Below are 24144 nucleotides of genomic sequence, written 5' to 3' on the forward strand. Positions count from 1 at the left end.
GTGAAGTGGTAAATACAGAGGTGGGTAAACTGTGGTTTAAAAAAAATGGATGAGTAAACTCTCAGCCTCATTTCAAAGAGGTGGATAAACTGAGATACCCTCATCACTATTCCATTTAGTTGTTAAGTGGTCTCAGTAATTTATCCAGCTCATCCAATCCATCAAGATCACACTAAGCCCATAGTCTTTGGTTCCGTCAGCAAATTTAAGTTTAAGTTTAAAGATAAGAACATAATGTAATGATCATGGGAATCGCCGTTGAGCCCCGGAGGAGCAGAGCCCCTGAGTAACGCCAGTTAAAGGTTGTATAGGAATATGAATATGCACTGCACCTGTTACCTGTCATCATCAACTGTGACCGGCAGATGGCGCTAGATAACAGACTATTTGCTCATGAAGCAACACTCAGACAAGTAGAGGTAACGGAAGGACAGAAATCTGAAATTGTCAGAGTTGCCACATTATCAGTTATCGATTGTGTTGCTATTAATCCTAAACGTTAACACCATGCTCTTCTACACTTCACTTATTTCTTAGTTTAGGTTAAGCTGTCTTCCATAGGCGCCTGTAGGCCCCCTTCTTTCTGTTATCGTCGCACCCACTAGTATGAGGTCTATATTGTTCTATGTAAAGGCGGGTCTAATAAAATACTTTGGTTTTAATTAGAATATTCACGGTAATAATAGTTTTAGTGCTATACGGCATGTAACTCTGTGACGTTTTTATAGGTAGGTGCGTTTTGGAGCACGGGGTTGACCGCGCGGGCGGGGTTCTTCTTGTTATTAATGAAGAGCAACGGCATATGCGGTGCAGACGGTGGATAATACCGAGTGCACCCAAACTAGCGAGGCAAGAAATGGGGAAAGACGTCTGGCGCGGTCGGTAGATAGCGGCTGACAGCGGAGGGAGAGCAACCGAGGACGAGCCCGCGGTTAATCAGCTTTCTAGTGTTTTCTCTTGGAGAAAGGGCAGGCAGACATTCGTACATTGACTGGGGACAGAGTTGGTGCTTTTTAATTCGGGTTTTTCCTCTTCCTCTCATCGGCCGTCTGTCGAAGCTTGCCCCGCGCAGGCAGACGGAAATACCTTCAAAATGCCTCCCATCGAAAATGACACCGGGAAGAATGAACTCAAATCCCGGATACAGCTGCTTATTGACTCCAACCAAGTGTTGGTTTTCAGTAAGAGCTACTGCCCGTTTTGTGTCAAGGTAAGGTACTTTCTGTCGAAGAGGGAGACCTTGCTTATGCCGGTCGGAAACTTCCATCTTCTCCCGCGAACTACACGGGCTTGGTCTAATTGCTGGCGTTTGCTTGCTAAGTTACGTTAGTTAACGCAGCCAGCGACTGCGGTTCCTCAGCGGATGAATACTATAAATGAATATAAAATAACCACATTACATACAAATGTTAGCTAACGTCAACCCGTTTAACAGAGTTTACCGTAGGTTGATATTGGGGCGAGATATTATCAGGTCACAAACGCGTTAGCCGCTTAACTGATTGTGGACGCACTTCTATGAAAAGTTGTGTAACTTAGTTCACAGCTAACTAAGCTATAGTAGCTTAGTAACATAATTAGACCTCAAGTATCGGACGCGCTGTCTATTCGGCACACATCCTGTTCACAAAGCAGCACTTGTTTCTGTGAGTTAGCTGCCTTCCGCCTACATAAGATACACACAGAGGAGGGTAACAGACAATGAGCAGGATTATAGCATTCACTGAAACAGACCATTTTAAATCATCTGTGTGGACTGTTCAAGTGTTTAAAGCAATTTGAACTCGATGTTTTGCTAACAGGGAAGAGCTTTTTGTGTCTTATACCCTGTAACTGGTGAAACTGATCAATCATTTCTCACATCTGTGTCATTGTAGGTGAAAGACTTGTTCAAAGAGCTGAAGGTCGAGTGTAATGTGGTGGAGTTGGATCTCATAGGTAAGATGGAGATGTTTTGCTCATACAGTAGAATGTTCCCTGCCATGTTTCAAAAGATACTGGAGATACTGTTCTATTGGAGACGCAGTCTAAAACTCAGAGATACAATAAACGTATGGCTTATAAAAGCAAGATGAAGTTCAGTCCATTGTTTCATATTTATTCAATCTCAATATGGCACACAATGGTGTCGGGTCCACACAGGACTGAAAGAGGTGTTTTCTTCAGTACAATGTTCTCTTGTTGATATTAGTAACATCTTAGCTCACATTAGCATCTTTAAGCAGTATATGAACATTGAACAAGTGTTTGATAACAGACTATATCAGTGTTTATTAATGTCTTTGTAATACATGAATGAACCTGTACACATGTCCCTACAGCTGTTACTAACCATGTATTGATATGATAGTAATCCAGTAAGTTTTCTGCTAACACGTTTGAAAGTGGTTCTGCATTATACTGTAGGGATGTTGTCGTTTGCAGCAGCACAAAACATGCTGAGTCACTCACTGAAGATATCTTGGCCCCATGCCATATCTCAGTAAACTCACCCTCTCTGCTCTGTATTGTCTAGTTATTTCTGACAGTCTCAGCTGTATGTGGAAGGTAGTAGGGATGAGAATTGATAAGATACAAGTACCATTATTGATTCGGCTTATTGGTCCGATTCATTGTTGATTTCCTTATTGATTCCTGATCAACTTTCTGTGTGGAATTCAGTGTCAGTGCAGCTGTTGTGTTATCGCTGAGTCTGAACACAGTGGAGAAAAAGAGTAAAGTTATAGTAGTTTGAGTCTCTCTATGAATGAATCCACGCTTACGCAATGCACAACTGTCAGAAACCATGCTGGCAGGGATAAAAGGAATTGATAAGATCAGTGGCATACAATTACCATGGATCTGACAACATGGAAATGGTTCTCAATCCCTGTCCCTAGATGGTAGTATATAGAGATGGTGAGTCAGTGGATGGACAAACCGGATCAACTGAGATCTGACAGCGATAAAGTTCAAGTTCACAACATTTGAATTTTTGACATTTAAAGAGTCACATCTTGCTGCTATGGCAGAACAGAGTATGTCCACTGTTAGTGAAGGTAGGACGGCTCCATTATGGCAGAAATCCTAGCAATGATTGTTTTTTACTTATTGACTGTGGAAACATCATGCATTTATTGAACTTAAAAAAACTAAATTGGAATTGACAATAAAATAAAATGTATCACAAACCCCCAGGGGAATGTATACATTTTCCCAAATCTGTTGATGTCATGTTTCCTGGCACAGCTGGTGGTGAAAACATCACCCTCATCATCATTACAACACATAGTAGTAGTCCGGAAGATTGATTGGCTTGTGTTCACTAAAATCCTCTGACAGGACGCCTCAAGGAAAGATCTGCTTGACCTTTAGATTAGTAAATACACTAAAGAATATATCTTAAATTAGTGGGTATATTAAATTGCAGGTAACCATAGCAACAGTGCAGCTTTGTATTACTAGTAAACTCTGACTGTTTAAACATGCAGACTTTTGAAAAGTAGGCGACCATATGAGCAGATCATGTTCGTATTGTAGGAAGTGGCCATGGTGTAAGCACAGAAATGAACTCAGTGTAAGTCCTCCATGTCATGTCAGACTTCCTTTTATTAGTTTTGCATATTGTTTGCGTATTATCGAGCACTCTGTGAGGTGATCATTTGGGTGAAGATTCAAAACAAATGCATAATTCAGAGGTAGTACAGTATTGGCGTATGAAAAGTAGATGTGTTGAATGTATGGTTAGTATTCAGAAACCCTGTGAACCTAAACACAAACCCTTCTGTCCAGAGGATGGAACCAACTACCAGGAAATGCTTCTTGAGATGACTGGACAGAAAACGGTTCCCAATGTCTTCATCAACAAGACGCACCTTGGCGGCTGTGACAAAACGATGCAGGTGAGGAACAAGGGTGTGTAAATATTTGCTGTTCTTTGGTTGCGTTACACATCAGTGTAAACGCTGTATATTTCCTCAGCACATGATCGCCATGAAATGTTGCTCAGTCAGTTGGTTTGTTCAGCTGCCAGAAACTGTACAAACGGCAGTTTGGTTCAAGTTACATTTGGAGCGGGACCCACTAGTTTTAATTTGTGTAAAATATACTCATGAAGTGCACTATATCTTCCCTCCCAAGCACAGAAAAAACAAACACTCATTAGACCTTTGTCACAGTGGACATAGCAGGAAAAGAATGGGTGCAACCAAAAACTTCTAGCTGTGCCAAGAGGTCATGCTAGTGAGCAACGCATGTTCTTTGTGAGGAAATACTGGAAACGTGAGAAAATGGCGGCGGTGATAATGCACTCTGAGGTGTCCTGATGCAGGAAGATGGCGCGCTTGGTTGAGGGAGCTCATATTTTGTCTTTATATAAACAGCTGCTGGAACGTAGTTGCATGAGCTGGCAGGTACGACATTGAATCTCAATCAACTGATAGTCAAACAGCAGCAGGTAGTGTAGATGCTGTGGTAAACTATAATTGCATCTTCCCACAGCTTTTAAGTGTTGACAGGAGCGCACAGTAACTTTTCCATTTGAATACAAGCTATTAGCTCTTTTTTCATTACAGGAAGTTCTACAGGAACACGATCTCTAACCTTGAACAGTCTTCTTCGTTCTAGGTTCTGCTTTGTTTTCCACTGTATATTTTACCATCCAGAATGCTTTGGATTGATGTCATTAAAAAAGTTGACACAGATATTGGCATTTTAATGCTCTGCTTGGTAAGCAAGTGTGCAGTTCAGCTGTGGGGCAGATATCAATGGAGAAAGTGGTGCTAGTACAGATTTTCTTGTACATTTACGAGAAACGTCTGTATCGATAAATTAAAAGAAGAGTCCTACTTGTGCTAGGAGGTCCACAGAATGGAGCAAAAAGAGTGTGTGAGACCAGCAATGGGCCAGCTCCCACTCTGCTAAACAGCTCTCCAGAGCCGGGCACGTCCCTCGGTAAAGAGGCACAGCTGCCGGTCCCGCTCTCTCTGCTCTGTAATATCAAAAACCACAGGGAAGTGGCAGTGAAGGAACCAGGGGGAGAACTATTTTCTTTCCTTTTTCTTTTCTTCAAGAGAAAATATAAAGATGTTTGGTCATACTGCCTCGCTACTAAGTGGAAAAAATGGCTCACTACTGGAAATGTTACATACAAATACAGATGTACAAATTTAAAGATAACTTTTCACGGACACTTTCACACGGTGCAAACAATCTACAGTTTAAACAGACAAACGCAGGACATTGCAACAAAACACACATTGAGTATTCTGGAGGAGAGTACGGCCTGTATATTGAAACAAACTTCCTTCAGTGTTTATCTAAACACGTGTTATTAATTTTGGTGATTGTTGTATTGCATAGCAGCTGTTTCATTCCTTCTCCTTAGAGTTCCTGAGCAGTGCTGTGATTTAGGTTCAGAAAATTGCCCCCAGAGTGGGAGGAGTAAGGTGGAAACAATAGCAGAACCCTCCATACATGTTGGATGTACATATTGATACAAAATTGTGTTAATGTTTCTGTCAGGCTCATAAAGACGGCAGCCTGCAGCAGCTACTCACCGGAGACAATGAAGCTTATGACTACGACCTGATCGTCATCGGAGGAGGATCTGGAGGCCTTGCCTGCTCAAAGGTGACAGAATTTAGTGCGACAGAATTTAGTGCAACACAATCAGTGTTTCCTGTTGAAGCTTTATTGTAGTGAATGTTGCTCTGTTGTGCAATTTTGGGGTTTTCAGAGAGTCAGAGTGAAACTACAGATAATCAGTAATCAGTAACCAGTTATGTTTTAGCTAATTACTGTTTGTACTCATTACAGATTTGTGTGATGTTGCACTAACGTTGGCTCTGTTGACAATAGGAAGCTGCTATGTTGGGAAAGAAGGTCATGGTACTGGACTATGTTGTGCCCACACCCAAGGGAACCTCTTGGGGTAAGATGCTTCGACTTTAGCATACTGAGACAGATATGTGTGATGCAAATTTATTTGAATGTAATCCGGTTGGTAACTGACCATTTCCGCGCTCTGTTGTGTTGATCAGGCCTTGGTGGAACATGTGTGAATGTGGGCTGCATTCCCAAGAAGCTGATGCACCAGACGGCCTTGCTAGGCACAGCCATGCAGGACGCACGCAAATTCGGCTGGGAGTTTGAGGAGACAGGTGAGGGCTCAGAGCACCGACCCAGGAGGTCACGGAGGGGTGACATCACACCGGCTTGCCGTGGTAAATCAGAGGCAAGCCTCATCAGTAGTCACTCTTTGTTGTTCCACTGAATCCACTGATGGCTGTCTGTATGTACGCAGTGAAACACAACTGGGAGACGATGAAGACGGCAGTGAACAACTACATTGGCTCGTTGAACTGGGGCTACAGGGTGGCACTGAGAGACAAGAATGTTAACTATGTCAATGCCTATGCAGAGTTCATTGAACCACACAAAATCAAGGTAAATGAGTGCTTGTGATACAAAGGAACCTTAAATGTACTTGTACAGGTCTTTAGCTGGGTTTGCTGGTTAGGTTCCAGATTAAGGAGACTTGACATACAGGAATTTCTATAACTAACTGTAACGTAACTTTTTATTTTCAAATAGACTAAGCCTAACGTCTTCCTCTTTTCTTGGCCAAGTTGCCACACCTAAACTAATCTTGATAAGCTGTATGCCTAAAATGGTGTCTAATCTGTTGTGGCAACCTATTTTTTTGGTTGTTTGTCTTGGTCAGGCTTGACTTAACTTTTAGTTTCCCTTTTTTGGCTGCCTTTCAGCATAGTTGTTGTTGGTTTTCGTACTTGTTATCACACTAGCGGCTGCACCCAAAGCAAATAGATTTAAAATTATTAAAACAGCACTGACAAAATATTCTGTTTTAATGAGCTTATTGTAGCTCTGTGTTCCTCTGAGCGCCTGCTGCAACATTATCTCAGAGCTTCTGTTTGTTTTCTGACAGGCAACAAACAAACGAGGGAAGGAGACACTTTACACAGCGGCTAAGTTCGTCTTGGCCACAGGCGAGAGGCCGCGCTACCTGGGCATCCCTGGAGACAAGGAGTACTGCATCACCAGGTGAGATCACAATGCCAGCTACATGGTGGCTCTAACACCACCAGCCCCATCTAATGACATGCCTTGTTCCTGAAGGCCCCACCCAGAGCTCAGTTTCAGACCAGAAGGGGGGTTCAGCAGTTGTCTGAAGAGTTGTCTGCCTTGCGTGCGTGCGTGCGTGCGTGCGTGCGTGCGTGCGTGCGTGCGTGCGTGTGATCCCTAAAACACAAACACACCCTTTTAATGATCTGGACTCTTGTGTCCTCTGCAGGTGGCTTTGCCTCTGGGCACCCATTAATCTCCCAGCTTGGTGAATGTTGTGTAAGATTATCCTCAGGTGTCTCTGCTGATTATTCTGCTGTTTTGGCAACCCACAAATGGTCTCATGCTGCTCACTCAGTCCTGCAAATCCTCAAAGCAAAGGTTGTTTCCATACCAGAGCCAGGGACTTCAGTACTGACACTGTTTTTTATTGTGTCCCATAGTGTTTCGAATATGTAGGCATATTTGTTATTTACAGGAAAGGCCCTTTGGAGAGAGGAATATCTATGTGGAAGTGTGTGGACATGTTGTTGTTCCCTGCATTATTGTTGCACTGCAGCTTCATGCTCTACCCCTGCTCTGTCTGAACTCCTCCGTGTCTCTGTTTGTCCACCAGTGATGACCTCTTCTCGTTGTCTTACTGTCCGGGGAAGACCCTGGTGATCGGGGCGTCGTATGTGGCTCTGGAGTGCGGCGGTTTCCTGGCCGGCCTGGGTCTCGACGTCACCGTCATGGTCCGGTCCATCCTGCTGAGGGGCTTCGACCAGGACATGGCCAACCGTGCCGGAGAGCACATGGAGGAGCACGGTGTAAAGTTCCTCCGCAAATATGTCCCAGTAAAGGTGAGCGTTTACTAGAGTGTTAAAACATGTCGCTCCAGTATGTAGTTGTAGTTGCAAGAAAAAGTTGTGTATGACGTGTTAAAATTGAATCTCTCAGCAATAGAAATGTTTTTTTCCTCGGACTGACCTGTGTCTGTTTGTGTCAGGTAGAGGAGCTGGAAGCCGGCACTCCAGGCAGGCTGAAGGTGACAGCCAAGTCCACAGAAAGCGATGAGATCATCGAGGGGGAGTACAACACTGTACGTACTGATTGATTCCCTTAACCCTCCCATCTCTTACTGGTCTTACTGTTGGCTTTCCCCACATCTCTTTTACAGTCTTAGCTTTCAAGGGCTGCTTTTTTTTTTTTTTTTTAGATTTAATAGTTTAGGCCACCATAACTTGTTGGTTCATGTTGTATTTTCATTGGCTGAATGTCGACATTTCAGTTTGTGATGCAGTTTGGGTATTAAAATTTTTGACATTTGACAAATGAGTCTTCATGCCTCAAAAATCAACAGAGCTGCCATGTTGTTCTGATGTTCACACAGGGTTGATCCCGCACACTGTTAAAGTCTAAAAGTGCAAATAATTAGTTTATTACATTTATAAGTTGCAGTGCCTTTTTTCTTTTCTCTTGTTTTTACTACTTTGGTCTACATTTCACCATTCACCATAAATAAAACACCAGCAACTTCCCAGCAGGACTGACCCGAGGACTTCCTTTAAACAAGCCATCTCTTTGTTCTTCAGGTGCTAATAGCGGTGGGCCGAGACGCATGCACAGACAAGATTGGCTTGGACAAGGCCGGGGTCAAAGTCAACCCCAAGTAAGTTTTATTAGCTCTTTTTTTTCCCTACATTCATCACCCCATTAGGTGGGGCGTCCTGTGCCTTTAAGACTCGTGGTACAGTCATGGTGATTCAGCAATTATTGCCGTCCCATGGTTCTCTGCAGGGGTGGTGTGTGAGTGCGTTGAGGGATTTGGTAGGGAGGAAGAGGGGTTGTCTTGTTAGCACTATGAGAAAGCCCCTGTATGGTGTATGAGCAGTGTTTTATTGGTGTGGAATCACTGATATAAATGTAAGCATTCTACATGGTGTCAGCTCTTATTTTATAAGACTCAGTCAGGGTTCAGACATATCCTGCTGTCCCTTTTTAATGCCTGTTTATAATTTCAAAGCTGAAGTTAGAAATGTAGAGTTATAAACCAATCTTATAAAGTCATATGTTGTGCAGTTGATTGATTTATTCCATTATTACACTTGTAGAAACTCTAGCTTTTTCTTAGTCTTTCCACTATTTTGTGAATGAATGGTTCAGCCTTAGAGCCCAACAGAGATTAAGACGGCATGAGGCCAGCTTAAAGGAGTGCCGGGTGAGTCATATGCCCCGGTCTTATGACCTAAGTAGTATTCCGATGAAGCCGACAGTCAGAAAGCCACTGGGTTCAGGGTTCATCAGCAGGTCTCTGTGTTCCGCTGCTGTACAGTGTAGAATACAGTGGGCTTTATAAAAATACTACAGTTGTCTTTCTCCTTTCTGTCCAACATGACCTTACCTTACCCACTTCAATTTATTTCTGCTTTTTGATGGATAAGACGATTTTCTGCTTCATTTAATGTGCCAGATACCTAGTTTACCTGTAGACACCAAAGATATTTAGAATACATTGGAATAAATGCTAACAGTGAGAAAAGATCATCAATTAGGGATGTTGTTGATGAAGTTTTTTGCCCAGTCCTAACTAGATACTTGTATTTACCTAAATAATGCATGTGTGCAGTGCACAATTAAAGTGATCTGCAATGCATAAAGGGGGGGAAAAAAACGTACATTCAAGTTGTTCTTAATGCTTGTTTTGTTTTTCTGCCTAAATGTTACCTTTTGTGATCAGATCAGGATCATTAATCGGAATCGCTCTTTCTAGAATGTTCTCTATTTAGTAGGGCTAAAGTAAATGTCATTTTACTCTACAATAAAGGCATTGCATTTAAACAAAGTATGCCTTGTTCCTCCAGGAATGGAAAAATTCCAGTGAATGATGAAGAGCAGACCAATGTGCCCCACATCTACGCCATTGGAGACATTCTGGAAGGCAAGTGGGAGCTGACTCCTGTAGCCATCCAGGCCGGCAAGCTGCTGGCGCGACGCCTCTACGGGGGCTCAAAACTCAAGGTACATCAAGAGACACTTGCACTGTGGACCTACAAAACGCTTTATATAGCAAACAGTAATTCATTGTCTGTGTCTGTGCAGTGTGACTACATCAACGTTCCCACCACTGTCTTCACCCCACTGGAGTACGGCGCCTGTGGTCTGTCGGAGGAGAGAGCCACTGAGCTCTACGGGCAGGAAAACATCGAGGTAACGCAAACATTCACACTCATCTGAATAATTTAACTGTCTGCTTCACTGACTGTGAACCTTGTGACAGGCTGGAGTGAAGTGTATCTCAAAGATAAGAGTCATACTTTGTAAACAATGCATGTATATAATACTGTAAAACGTCAGTAGACTTGACTAGAAACTCATTCGCAGAATTTGTCCTTAATTTATAAAGTTTCACATTATAAATAAAGCTGACCAAGAGTCAAAGAGTCAATGTTCTTCATTAATCAATTGATTGGTTTGTTAAAAGTCTGAAAACCGTGACAAATGCTGTCATAATTACACAGAGCACAAAGTAAAACTTCAACAGTGCTTGTCCATCCAACAATTAAAAAGGAAAAAAAAATTATTACAAATAAATGAAGATCATTAAAATGAGATACAGAAAATTTTGTTGCTAATTAATTTTCTGTTAATGGACTAATCAGTAAATTGATTAATTTCTATTTCAACATCATATTTTATAAGCTCTTCATTTGTTATGTATGCAAGATTTGTAAAGTAACTAGTAATTAAAGCTGTCACACAATTGTAGTAAAGTAGGAGGAGGCATGAGAAGGAATAATGAAAGTACTAGTTCCTCACATTTATACTGCTGTACAGTAACTGAGTAAAAGTACAGTCCATTCCATCATGGCTGTGTTTCCTTTGAGCAGTTTAAAAAAAACTTGTCCAGTCGGATCTGTTTTGTCTGCGGTTTCCTTCTAGTTGCAGCTTGCCTGTGTACAAATAGTGATTTTTACTTATACTTGTTTGTTCATGCAGGTCAGTCAGCATTCCAACCAGAACAGATAATGGTGTATTATTGCATAATTCAACTGTAATATGAGCTCCTCCATACACTCAGACAGACTGACTGCAGATTTAGTTAAATTTTCATGTTAAAGATTCAGAAGAAATGGCAGACAGTAGATTCGTCTTTGGCTGTGTCATTAGTGATGAGCATTATTAGTGCCTGCCTTAATATAATGAATGGGACTGATGTTGAACTGATATTACTGCTGTTGACACCGCAGAGCATCACTGTGTTTCTGGTCTGTCTGTTCAGGTGTACCACAGTCTGTTGTGGCCTCTAGAGTTCACTGTGCCCGGCAGAGACAACAACAGATGCTACTCCAAGATCATCTGCAATAAACTGGACAACGTAAGACCATCTCTACGTTTACACTGTCTGTCCGTAGCAACCAGAAGCCTGTACCCGTGTTCTGTCACATGAGTGATCGTGTTCTGGTGTTCCTGTAACACTGTAGGATCGAGTCATTGGCTTCCACTATCTGGGTCCAAACGCTGGAGAGGTGACTCAGGGCTTCGGCGTAGCCATGAAATGTGGCGCCACCAAGGAGCAGCTGGACAACACGATCGGCATCCACCCAACCTGTGCTGAGGTAGGAAGTCAGCTCTGTCATTATATGACAGAATTTATGTTTTATTTATCTTGAACCTTCAATCTCCTCTGCCGTCTGTTTTGATTCACTGTGTTCTTACAAGTGATGAGTCAGATTGAGCTGTGGGACTTTGACTATGGCTGACTAGAAAATGTTTGCCTTCTGGGAAAATGTAACATATTCAAGAACATTTTACTGTGAAAGAGGGTACCAATACAAAGAGTTTCAATAGCATACAATCTCAGTGCAGTGCTTCCTAATGTTGCAGGTAGGAATGTCCCAATCCGACCTCAGAGTTTGGTATCAGGGCCGGTCAAGGCATGTTTTAATGTTTTATTTTTTTTATTGAGCCTGATCCTTTGTTTTACATCAGTGTGTTACTAGCAAAGCTTTCATGCACAGCAACGCAATAAGCTCTGTGTGTGTCAATGGCTGAGCCCCGCCCGTGGCAGAGTTTGGGTGGGGGTGGGGCTCAACCTCTGCTTAGACTAGAGACAGACAGCAGTGGAAAGCCGACACAACCACACTCACCACGCCACTGCAAGTGCAACAAAAGCTAATGGAAGTAAGTAATTAATGTATTCTGGGTAAAAGATGTGGATACAACAAAAATAAACTCTCAGCAGAATACAGTTCATTCAGGCAAAGTCTGCACTGAACCCAAACATTGGTGAGAAACTCCCCAGAGACAACGACAGGGCCAGGAAGATTACAGAGGGTATGTTACTTTTATATGTACATTAAGAAACAGCTTGGATATCTTTTAATGTGCATTGTGCATCTGTCCTGGCTAGGATAATACAAGTGTTGGATCAGGGGCTTGGTATCAGCAGATAGTATTCAGTGACTCTGATCAGGATCAGGGACAAAAAACCTTGAGGACATCCCTAGTGGCTCAGTACATTGTGCAAACAGAAGCGACTGATGTCCTCACTGCTGGATATTTCAACTGGTTACTGAGCTCTCTGAAACCTCTTTCCCCTCATTACTCACTCCACAACACCGTTGGAAAGCCACAAATTGTTTTCCTATCTTTTCTTTCCTGCCACCACTGGTCATCAGGGTGCCATTGCCTTGGAAACATGGCGCTTGGATCAGAGTTAGCCAGGGAGTAGGGTGGCTAACTTTTAAGGCTTAAAATAAGTCGGCCTTTATTTTTGTAACTGTCCAGCTTGCATCAGACTGATCTAAGAGCAACATGAAGACTGGCCTAACACTACAGACGGGTCTAAAATATCCTTATGAAACAGACCCTAATACTACACTACACAGTATAACAAAACATTGATGTTTTCTGCCACAGGCTTCTGTTGACTAACCAGTAAATGTCCAAATGCTGTACAGGAACATGGTTTATCAGTATAGGTGCACAACAAACATGTTGAACTGTGTAGTGTATGAATGTATATTGCAACATTGCCACCTTTTTTTTTAAAGATTTACACTTCCTGTATACGACATGCAGCACAAGAAAGTGGAAACAAATGTCTAAATCACTTCACTCGGATTGGCTTTGCGATGGTTGTGAACCTTTTGCTTCCTGTTGAAATACTTTCTCCTCCCTCCTTTTTCTATCTTTTTAGTCTAATTCTGTGTGAATGATTGGTGCCTTGCTGTGCCAGGCACAGATTTCACAATACATACAACAGGGGAGCAGGCACAGGCTTAAAGTATTAACATGTCTGTTTTTAGAGGCTTGAGTTTCTTTTTATCATGCAGGAAGATAATTTGATGTGTTTGTGTAACATGTTTTTTGTTTTTTGCTGATCTTAAGCTGAATGAATATTTTAGTTTTCTGTCTACTGGGACACATGCTGTGCATTAATTAGCTTTAATTAGAGACCTCAATATTGCACATTCATTATGTTAATGTAGTGTGGTGATAATTGCAGCTCATTAAGCTGCTCAATTACCTCTTGTTTGATGTTTTACATCACTTATTTTTCCATTTTGTAAGTTTGGCGACATATCTACATTTTAAATGAATGCAGACTCATGCTCCTTTTCAAGTGTTCAATATTCTTTAATGGAAAGATAGTTTTAAAATGTTCACTCAGAAACTGCCTCAATTCATCCAGTGACTCAGCAGTATTTTTGAATGGTTTAATTGCAGGTAGTGTTAAATAAGAAATGTGTGTTTCTACCTTGCAGACATCCTGTAAAAGCTGCATAATAAAGCTGCACTGTCTGACATGTGTTTTCCTCTTAATCCTTTAGATCTTTACCACTTTGGAGGTGACCAAGAGCTCCGGTGGAGACATCGCCCAGTCCGGTTGCTGAGGTTAAACCCTGCTCGTTTAGCGGGCTGCTCTCATATTGGACTCTCCTACCATCACCTCTCATCTGAGTCAACCTTTTAAGCTCAGCCTCACCTTCAGCCGCTCACTTTACAGGGCGGTTGTTTCTCAGGACAAACCGAACAGCGTGGCCGGCGCCTGAATCAGTGTAAGCGCTCATTCAGGCTCGCTGGGAGCTTAAGAGGTGACTGACAGAAGCCAGAGCGGAAGATGTGAGAGTCTCCAGCTCTGGCTGAGGTAGTCTGATACGAGGGCAGCCTGCTGAACAGCGGGGTTACTCTGCTGGTATTTTTACAGGGCTCCACCAGTGTGTCTTTCTCAGAGGAGCACCAACACACACACACACACACTCTACTGTTGAGTATGTGCGTGAGTTTGGGCTATTTGTGACGTCCTGGCCCATAACCTGAAATACTGAGGCGGGCAAGGATCGATGTACCTCTGCAGAAGCGCCTGGTGGTGGCTCTAATCCTTCGTCCAAACCCCCGACTTCAAACACTTCTCATTCACCCCCACTGTACGGATGGCAGATTTCAATTGGCATACAACCAGGGTTTGAATGGATGCGCGGCTCTGAACTCTGGTCCAGCTTGAGAAATTGATTTAATCTGGTGTGTATGTATGTGTATAGATTAAATGTTACCATGTCTCCTGTGTTGAGCCTTCGTCATTCCACACAATCCTCTTACCAGGTCTTTAAGATGAAATTGAGGTGTATACATGTTGCTGTCAATATTTGTCTTTGCTGTGTGGAGGCACCAGGGGTTTCTGCCTTTTAAAGAGAACTCTTTTATCTCTACAAAAGCGATCATCTAAACAAGTCTGCAGAGATAAAGAGCCGACAGATGTACACCTTTCAAACCTTGTTGTGCTGCAACACTATCAGACAGAATTGAATGGAAAACACAGCCTCAAATGTACTGGATGTTGTGTTTTTAAAAAAAAAAAGTTTTTACTCAAATAATTTAATGCTTGTATGTTGCATCTTGCTGTTTGCCTCTGCATTATGTGTATGTAAAATATATATTCAATCTTGTAGAGGACAGTATTCTGGCTGCTGTGAGTGAGTGACATTGGTCATCTGTATAAATGACTTGTTTGTCGGTGTCAAACCACTGTAGATTACTACTCTCTTAAGATTTAATAAAGGATTAATTCCCCTTCAGTTTTCTCAGACTTTTCAGTTTGAAATTGACCTGCAGTCATAACATCTTTTGTGTCATCAGTTTCCTACAGAGTAATAGTTATCAGCAACCTGCTCATAGCTCATATTTATATTGTGTGCTTGTAATAAAACCTGTGTTGCGTAGTGGGTTTTATCACACTAACTGGATTGCTGCAATTATTTCCATTAACAACCACTGAAGACTGTCCATGCACCCCTTTAACAGTTCCAACACAAAATAGCTGAATATATTTTCGGCTCTGATATTGAACCAACTTTCTTTGTAAATGGGGATTTGCATTAACAGTGGTAATACATGTTTTCATAAGTTTTAACATTACAAAGAATTACATTCAGACCAGGTCTTTGTGTTGTCCTTTATGGAGCCCAATATCAGTGTTCAGTACTAAGTAAAGACATCATGGGATTAATAATCTCAAATGAATGCATTTAGCAAAATATATACATTACCCAATACATTGTGAAACTATTTAAAGCTGCAGTAGGTCATTTTTATGTCTGTCATATTTGCTGAAACTTTCACTATATCCTGACAGTAGAACATGAGACAGATAATCTGTGAAAACATCAGGTTCCTCTGGCTCCTGCTAGTGCTCCTAATGGTATTTCAAAAATCCACCGGGCCTGAATGAAAACAACCAATCGGATGCGACAGAGATTGGTAATTGTTGAGTCTTTTACAGGGTGTTGAATACAGATGTTTTGGGACCCTGGGAATAACCCCCAACAATCAACTATTTTCAAGCCACCAATCCAGAGCGTCTTTATATCTCTCTTGGCTCTGATTGGTTGTTCTCATTTGTAACAAGGTTGCTACCTTGTTATAACTTATACATCCACAGCTATAGCATGCTCCCTAGCTATACCTATGCTTGGATGTGAGCCTGGATTATTACTCTTCATGTTCATTCTGCAGTGAAGATATTAACAATAATCTTTGGAGTTTCTTAACTTATTTCGCAATATTCATTTAGTCCCGGGGGCCCTCATGTCTCCCGCTGCAGCACAGTTGAAATAACAAAGAGATGGTGGGAGGATATGTTGAGTTCTGCTCATACACAGGTACAGTGGATCAAAATGATCTCGTTTGAGTAGGCAGCCTATTCACGGCGTCTACATCAGAGCGCCGTGGAGCAATAATAGCATCATTTCCTCTGTGTGTGTGTGTGTGTTTCTGTGCCACTATTCAGCCTCCACAAGTGGCGGTCTTGATCAATAGCGTCTGGGCTGGTGTGAAGCCTTTGTTGGGTTCACCGGCTCACATCTGAAAACACTGTCACCTGCACGGGTTGCCATGACAGCTCAGGCTTTGATGAGTTTTCTTTTGGCTGATACCCGTTTTTATTGAGGACAGCCTATCAGCGATATGAGCAGGCTAATTGATTCGCTGGTGTTTGTTATTCCAGCAGCGCACAGAAACAGAGCTCTGTTTAAATGTTGGTGAGGCCGTGCTGAGGGCCTCAGAGCTGAAAGGCACCTATCTCCACATTATTTCCACCCTCATACGACCAAAGGAACGAGGAAGGATCGCAGTGTTAGTCCACCAGGTCACGCTGCACTGAGGGGCTGATCATCCACTGAATGTATTTCTCTGAAACTACCAATTAAACAACTTGTGACATGTTGTGTGTCTCTTTGTGGTTGTTGCGTGTATCTTTGTAATCGTGTGTTTCTATGGGTTTGTTTTGTGTCTCTGTGGTTGTTTTGGGTCTGTATTTGTAATGTCTCTGTGGTAAAGCGAGCTCTTCTCCATTATAAATCCTGTAATTTACAGTAGATGGCAGTAATGTGGAGTGTTATTTGGGGGGGGATCACTGTGATTTGCAATCGTGAGTGCTAGGCATGTGATAGCTCTGTCCTTTATGTCTGACAGACTGGGTGTGGATGGGAAATCAGTTGATTTTGGAGGCAGCGTTTGCGATGCCAGTACATTGGGTTTTTTTGGACATGGTAAAGGAGCAGGTACAGAAGAGTGTTTTGAATATCTTGCAACAACCAACCTGCAACTGTTCAGTCTTTTTATTCAACCACCCTGCAATAAGGAAGTTACATTTGCAACAGCGAATGATGAAACTAGAGAAAACAGTGGACTTCAGTCTGCCCTCTTCCTCTGTCTTGTAATTTAAATCTATTAGCTTCCCTGCTTATGACTGATATCATCTGTAGTAAATTGACACCACTGTGCTATAAACTGACACCAATGTAACCCTTAATTTGAAAGACCAGGCAGCTTCCTTTGACTTCTGAAGCAGATGGCAGCTTTGTGGGCGATGTAGTTCAGGATAAAGTTTCCAGGAAAAGCTTGAAGATGCCAGAAAGAAACTCAAGCCTTTGCTGACTGGAGTGGAGTGTAATCACTGAGAAGTCAAAAGTCATCCCTGTCTCACTATGACTTGCTAGTTTCACAGCACACTACTCATGCTTACATAATCCAATTTCACATGTATCACAACTGTGGACATAGAATGACTGGAAATTCCTTTTGTTTTGTGCTTGTTGGAAATGATTAACATACATAAAATAGAACGAGTTCAAGTCAGTTCAAACTGCTGCTGGAGCGAGCTCTCCTAAATGTATTAAAGGCAATTCAGAAATTGGCACATATGTTCTGGAAACGTTTAAAGATACAAAAATTATCAAATCCTATTTCATTTATACTTTTTTATGTATTTATTTATTGCTTTACATCCCTACCACATATGACCCCAGTAGGTCTTGCCTCCCTATTTGTTATGTCACCCTCAGATTTAGTTTATCACTATATGAGGGACAGTTTTGTAATATGTTGAATTCTGTGCTTAAGGCTACGCTCAGTGCTTACTTTCCCTCTACCACTACCAGCAAACGGTGCCTCTTATGACTTTTACCATTTATCTATTAAACAATTTTTATTTTCATTCTTGTTATAATAATTTACTCTTTTCTCCCCCTGTTGTTACAGGTTATGGGAGGGGGGTTGGTGTTTTTAATGCCCTGTAACTATTGAACATTATATATTAAAATATATATTTTTTAAATTGGATTTGGATAGGACAATCACCAATAGAACCCCCCCTGTGCCCCATGAAGCGAACAAGAACTGGCTAAATCTGTTAAGCCCATCAGTTCAAAGATAGACACTATAAGAAATCTCAGAGATGGAGCGAACAACGTACACAAAGAGAAATGAAGTATGAAAGAAATTCATTCATTTATGAAATGTATTTTCACACTAACTAATATTAACACCACAAACAGGAAGATCTTAGGGAAACAAACATAGACTTACTTGAGAATATACATTTTATACTCTCTCTCTCTCTCTCTCTCTCTCTCTCTCTCTCTCTCTCTCTCTCTCTCTCTCTCTTTGTTACATGTGCTTAAGTAAAGTAATTTCCCCACAGGGATTATTAAAGTATTTCTGATTCTGATCACTCATTTCTTAATAAAAATTAGATGAACTTGTATATTTCTTTGTGTTGGTAGCACTGGGTGTTTGGATTATATATATATAAAAATGCAAAAACATGTAAACATACAGAATACTTTGAGGTACCATCAATGTTCTGCAATAAAAGTATTTTTTAAAAATGGATTTCAGATGACATCCCCGCACTGGACTATTGGTATAAGGCAGTTCTTCATGACAGTGTCCAGGGATGAATTAAGATACAGGTTGGACCTGAACTCTGGCATATCCTAGTAACTTAAATGTAATGTGTGTGTAATGTGTGTGTGCTGTATCATGTTTGTAAAGTTGTGACCCCTGCTGTTTTTGTTTTGTTAAGGCAGTTCAATGAAAAAAATTTGGTTCTGTACATATCAAGAACTGCAAGTACAAGTAATTGTTGCCAGAACTTCAATAAAAAAAACATCTGGAAAAAGAAAAAAATTTAAAAAATTTAAAGAAAGTGGGGATGTCCATCAAAATAGATGCATTCCTCTGTGTAATGTATGTTGGTTATGAGGCAAGAAAGAAATTTCTATTTTTTTTTTATATGGACACAACTTTATTGCATAATGAATCATTTCACAATAACACAAATTCATTTTACTTACACTTTATTATTATTAAATAGAAAAACTAAGGGTGCATTCTCCAGAATTTACAAACTCTTATGTGTTATAGAATAAGGTTTGGGCCATTCAGTTTTAAAACAAATCTGGAAATCCTTCAACAAGTACATGGCTCCTCTCCCTGTAGTAGTCATCAGCTCATGCAATTTAAGATTGTGCATTGTGTTCATTTAAAAGAGATATACAAAATATATCCAAATTTAGATTACACTTAAATGATCTCCAACTACTCTGATTCAATGCCCTGAACTTGTGAACCTCTCTGTGAGCACTCTGATGCTGCTTACAGTCACTGGCCTTTAGAGGGCAGCCCAGTCTCACAAATATCTGCCTCTTGTTCTGGCCTTACGCACTGAGAGGACACAGTATACTTTTTATTACTGCATGATTGACTTTGCACCATAATGTGCCATTACATTCCATTACATCCTCAGAAGTCGAGGCACCTTCTGTAGCCACAGAAAAGTTAGAAATGCTTCCCGCTGTAATGAGCTACCACACCAACTCTTCTGCATCTAAATGGGTTTAAATGATTGATTTGTTTCTGTTCATCACACACATATTGCACACAAACAAGGCATCATTGTTTATATTAAAATCTCTTTATTTCCTCTGCTTTGATAAGCGTTGCTACAGTCTGCTACTTTAAGGTACATGATGTTCCCTATAAACCAGCATGTGCCTCCTCCTCCTCCTGCTCCTCCTCCTCCTCCTGCTCCTCCTCTTCCTCCTGCTCCTCTGCTGCAGAAAATGTGTTTGTAATGAATCTTCAGATCAGGTTTTACACAATAGAATAGGGCTTGCAGCATATTGAGTTGAGTCATGGCCTGTTGGATAGTCTGAGAGGGAACACACCTCTGCTCTTTCTGTATCCTCATTTCTCACACACACACACACACACACACACACACACACACACACACACACACACACACACACACAGTACCACCACACTGCTGTGAGACAACAAATACACTGTTCTTTGTACTGTCCTGTTATTTACTGTTACTTTACTTACTTTATCTTTAGACTTTATCTATGTATTTATTTATCACAGACTATTCAATATTTCGTCTGTTTACAGGTCTTGGGGAGTTCTACTGCACATGTGAAAAGTTGTATAAAGCCTTTTATATCTCAAGAGGGAGCTGTTCAAAGGTTCAGAAATTACCTCGAATGATGTCACTTGAGGTGTTGATCGGGGCTTACCAGACCTCTGCATCCGGCTCCTCATTGCTGCCTGAGGTTAGCATCTTCTGGCATAGCACACCCAAGTGGTCGACGTTGCACTGGGGGTTATGTGGGTACCAGTATTCTTTTAAGACAAAGACATGTAGACAAAAACAACACCAAAGCACACATAAACCAGACACTTTCAAGCGCATATAGACAAGAGTAAAGCAGTGCAACAAACAAACACTTAGGATGCATAACTGTGCACATAAGACCAAGGCATTGTTTACACAACAACAATTTTGCTAAAAAATAACTTAATAAACCGCGTTTTAAAAAGGTTTGCACACTGATCCACAAAAACTATCAAAGACGTTGTAGTATGTATGCCAGGCCAGTGGGTGGCGGCATAACTTTGCAACTCAAGACCACAGACGAACACCACACAAATGCATACAAAAATGTGTATTGTCTATTTTACTCTAAATGGGACCATAATTTACTAAATGAACATTGTGCTGTATGAAGAAGACATTGCATGAGAAGCTGGGCCATTTCTCCTTTGGTATAGTTTTTTATTGCAGCCAATGGAGCTCCCCCTGCTGGCCTTCACATAGAATGCAGGTTTAAGACACTTCAGCGTTGGCTTGACTTCACAGACCCAGAAGCTCTGTCCATTATATATAATATATCAATGGTTAAAACACTTTCCCCAGCACAGCACGGTGAATAGAAATAGGAAGAGAAGATGGCGAATGCATGCTTGGACTATAAGGCATCCATCTTTATCTATTTGACTGAAAACGTAATAGCCGTGCAAATCACCGTTTTCACATCAAATGCATTTTGTCAGTTTACACAGCGACAGTAACGGTGGTGTTTACAAAGATTGCACTCGAAAGCATTCAAAGCATTGAACAAAAGGCCAAACTGCAACAGAAATATAGTTTTATGCAAAAACTGTCTAAACAGGGCCTAAGAGCCTTCATCCATGCTCGTGGATCTGTAAGGCTGTACATTGGCACAGTGGTGTAATGAGCTAAACACAATGGCAAATAAAAGATAGTTAAGCATGTTAGCTTGATGATATTCGTTAATTAGCACAAAACAAAGTACAGCTTAGGATGATGGGAATGTCATTAGTTTTGCAACTGGTCATAAACCAGATGTTGTAATCATGTGATTTCGTTCGGACTGTAATTACGAGTAGCTGAGCGGGAAAAAACCTTTATTCCAAGTTGGAGATTTAAAAAATTCTAAGAAATCACCCACTTGGCAGAAAGAATTGTGTCAATATGACGGATGCCAAAAGCAACAACAACAACAAAAAAACATCCCATTTTTAGACTTCACTGTTTTCTTTGTTTTTTTCCAGTTAAGTTATGATTTTGGGAAACTGTTCTATTTGTTTAAAGATTTGGTACTTTGATCCTGATTTGGCCTTGTGGTCCGCCTGCTTTCCTCCATTAGTAAACAGTAGTGTTATCAAGCTGGATGGAAGAGATTTCAGAGGATTTCTAGCAAAACTACAGTCTACTCCCATTTTAGTCAATTTCGTTTTGTCTCTCCTGCATGAATATGAGCAACATTTAATGACTTGGTAAAAATGGAGAAATATTTTGCCTTTGAGGTGAAACTATTACATCCACCAGAGACTCCAGACTGTTTTTGAGCCAGGTCATTGCTGAGTGTCATGAGATTGTATACCCTCATTTATCTGTCAGGAGGTAAGCAGTTGGAAAAACACTCTTTGTAGTTGTTTTGCATTCCTTTAAAGTAATTTTGCATCTCCTTGTTGTCATTTTCCATCTTTTTCTTTGTCATTTTGTAGTTGTTTTGCACCTTTTTGTGGTCGTTTTCCATCTCTTTGTAGTCTTTTTCCATCTTTTTGTGGTTGATTTGTGTCTCTTTGTAGTTGTTTTCTGTCTCTTTGTAGTTGTTTTGCACCTTTTTGCAGTTGTTTTGTGTCTCTTTGCTCCTGATTCAAATTAATATCTCTGTAACCTTTGATCATGTATTGATTCTGCTTGCATGATTGGTCAGCCGCTGAGGGAATTTGCGCTGACTCCTGACCAGCCATAACCCACCGACAGTTACCCATCATTCCATTCTCAGACAGTAAACACTGACAGGCTTCACACCGTCTTGCCATCAGGCTTGGGGTTTGATCAGTCGCGTGGCTCCTAACCCAACCTGACTTCTCCCAGGGATCTGATCCATGATGCCTGGGAAGATGAACATGAGGAATGTGGAAAAGGTCAGAGTTCAAAAGCAGCTCTGCAGGAAGCCCTCTCTGTTCTAATAAGCTAAAGTTGAGCTCCTACCCTGCGATGGATGGAGTTACAACACGCCATCTGGTTGACCCCCTCTGGACCTGAAGGTTCAGAATGGGAGCAGTCGTATCACACGTCGGATTACAATCAAACTTTGAAAGCTTTGCCGCAGTCATGTGCTCTCTCCTGCGGAGGTTCAACTCCCTGCAATGCCTCAGTCAGATAGGATGAGTGTCAAATACATTTCGGTAGCTACTTTTTTTTTATCTTAGTCTCTTAATTACTGATGCACGGCACATTGCGCAAGAGTCCAAGTTCCAAAGTGGATCAAGAGATTGGGATTTGATTGAAATTTGTTCCATTAGACTCATCCCATGAGATGATCTTCTTTCTTTACACTGGCAAGACTGAAAGAACAGAATTTCCTGTATAATCCTAGACTGACTGTTCAGGGCACATCTGCTTCATATACAGCTCCAAATAGAACATTTTGGGGATGAGGACTGACAGAAGAAATATTATGATAACTGGGAAAATGTTTGAATTTCACCAGAAGTGCGTCGACATTAAGGTGTAATCGCATTTATGAATTTATGTGTTGGGGGAATCATCAAAAACTTTCTTGAATCTGTATACACGAGCATACCACCTAATTAAAATATTAATAATTCTTATCCACCTGTAGTATTTCTATCAGGATACAGCTCTGTTATGGGGCTCAGTATTGGGTTTATTGTGACCTGACCTTTGTCCTACCTTTTGTTTTTGTTTCAGTTGAGTGTGGTGGGACGGCATTGCACTGGAGAATCCAGCCAATGATTTAACTAAGGGGGGTACGTGAAATGAATGATTATATTCCTGAAAAAAAATAAAATAAATAAAGTAATTCTTGTGAGTAATGAAGTGATGTTGAAAAAATGAGAGGAGAAATCAACAGCAGATGACTGACTACAGACCAATCCATCAGCTTGTCACATTTTGGCCAAACATGTGGAACACTAAAGCTGCATAAAGACAACCACAGACAGAATAACAGCAGCTGTGTCTTCATTGTGACTTCAAAATAAAAGTATCGCTGAATTTCACACTGGGAAAAGTGTGAAGTGAGAATTTAGATCTCAACCATCAAACCTACTATGCATCAATTTCACACATTCAACTGAAATTATGTTTCACATTAATCTGACCCTTAGGTTCTCAAACATGTAGCCTACATTCAATTTAAATCACTTTAATTTTCTCTCATTTGAAATAACTTTTGGATACTTTAATATAGTAATTCGTTTTTCACTTTATATACTATCTGTACTGTTTTAAGGTCAGTAAACAGTGGGTTCATTGCACTCTTTCATTTTGTTCAGATCTTATGACCCTTATGAGGGTCCACCATATATCTCCCATTGGTTGTGTATCCTGTCATCTCTAAGTAAACAAATGAAGATGATAGATGTGGAGATATTCATTAAGTGAGCATTATATAAACAAATTTACTGAAA

At 41.0% G+C, this 24144-nt stretch overlaps 1 protein-coding gene across 2 annotated transcripts; it reads left to right on the forward strand.

Moving 5' to 3' along the window:
- The first annotated feature begins 853 nt into the window (after positions 1-853).
- On the forward strand, positions 854-15120 carry txnrd3 (thioredoxin reductase 3). Of its 2 annotated transcripts, none has more exons than XM_051414699.1 (16): positions 854-1210; positions 1878-1938; positions 3772-3881; positions 5503-5610; positions 5839-5911; positions 6021-6203; positions 6284-6426; positions 6929-7044; positions 7682-7907; positions 8054-8146; positions 8640-8716; positions 9909-10065; positions 10147-10254; positions 11327-11422; positions 11529-11663; positions 13881-15120. In XM_051414699.1, exons 1-16 carry the CDS (start codon positions 1094-1096, stop codon positions 13941-13943), a joined length of 1866 nt encoding a protein of 621 aa, XP_051270659.1. In that variant the 5' UTR covers positions 854-1093; the 3' UTR covers positions 13944-15120. The 2 variants fall into 2 exon arrangements, with proteins under 2 accessions (XP_051270659.1, XP_051270660.1); XM_051414700.1 differs by having other exon boundaries at positions 857-1210; positions 6021-6140.
- The last annotated feature ends 9024 nt before the right edge of the window (positions 15121-24144 follow it).

This window comes from Dicentrarchus labrax, unplaced genomic scaffold, assembly GCF_905237075.1.
Source record: "Dicentrarchus labrax unplaced genomic scaffold, dlabrax2021, whole genome shotgun sequence".
NCBI classification, from domain to species: Eukaryota; Metazoa; Chordata; class Actinopteri; family Moronidae; genus Dicentrarchus; species Dicentrarchus labrax.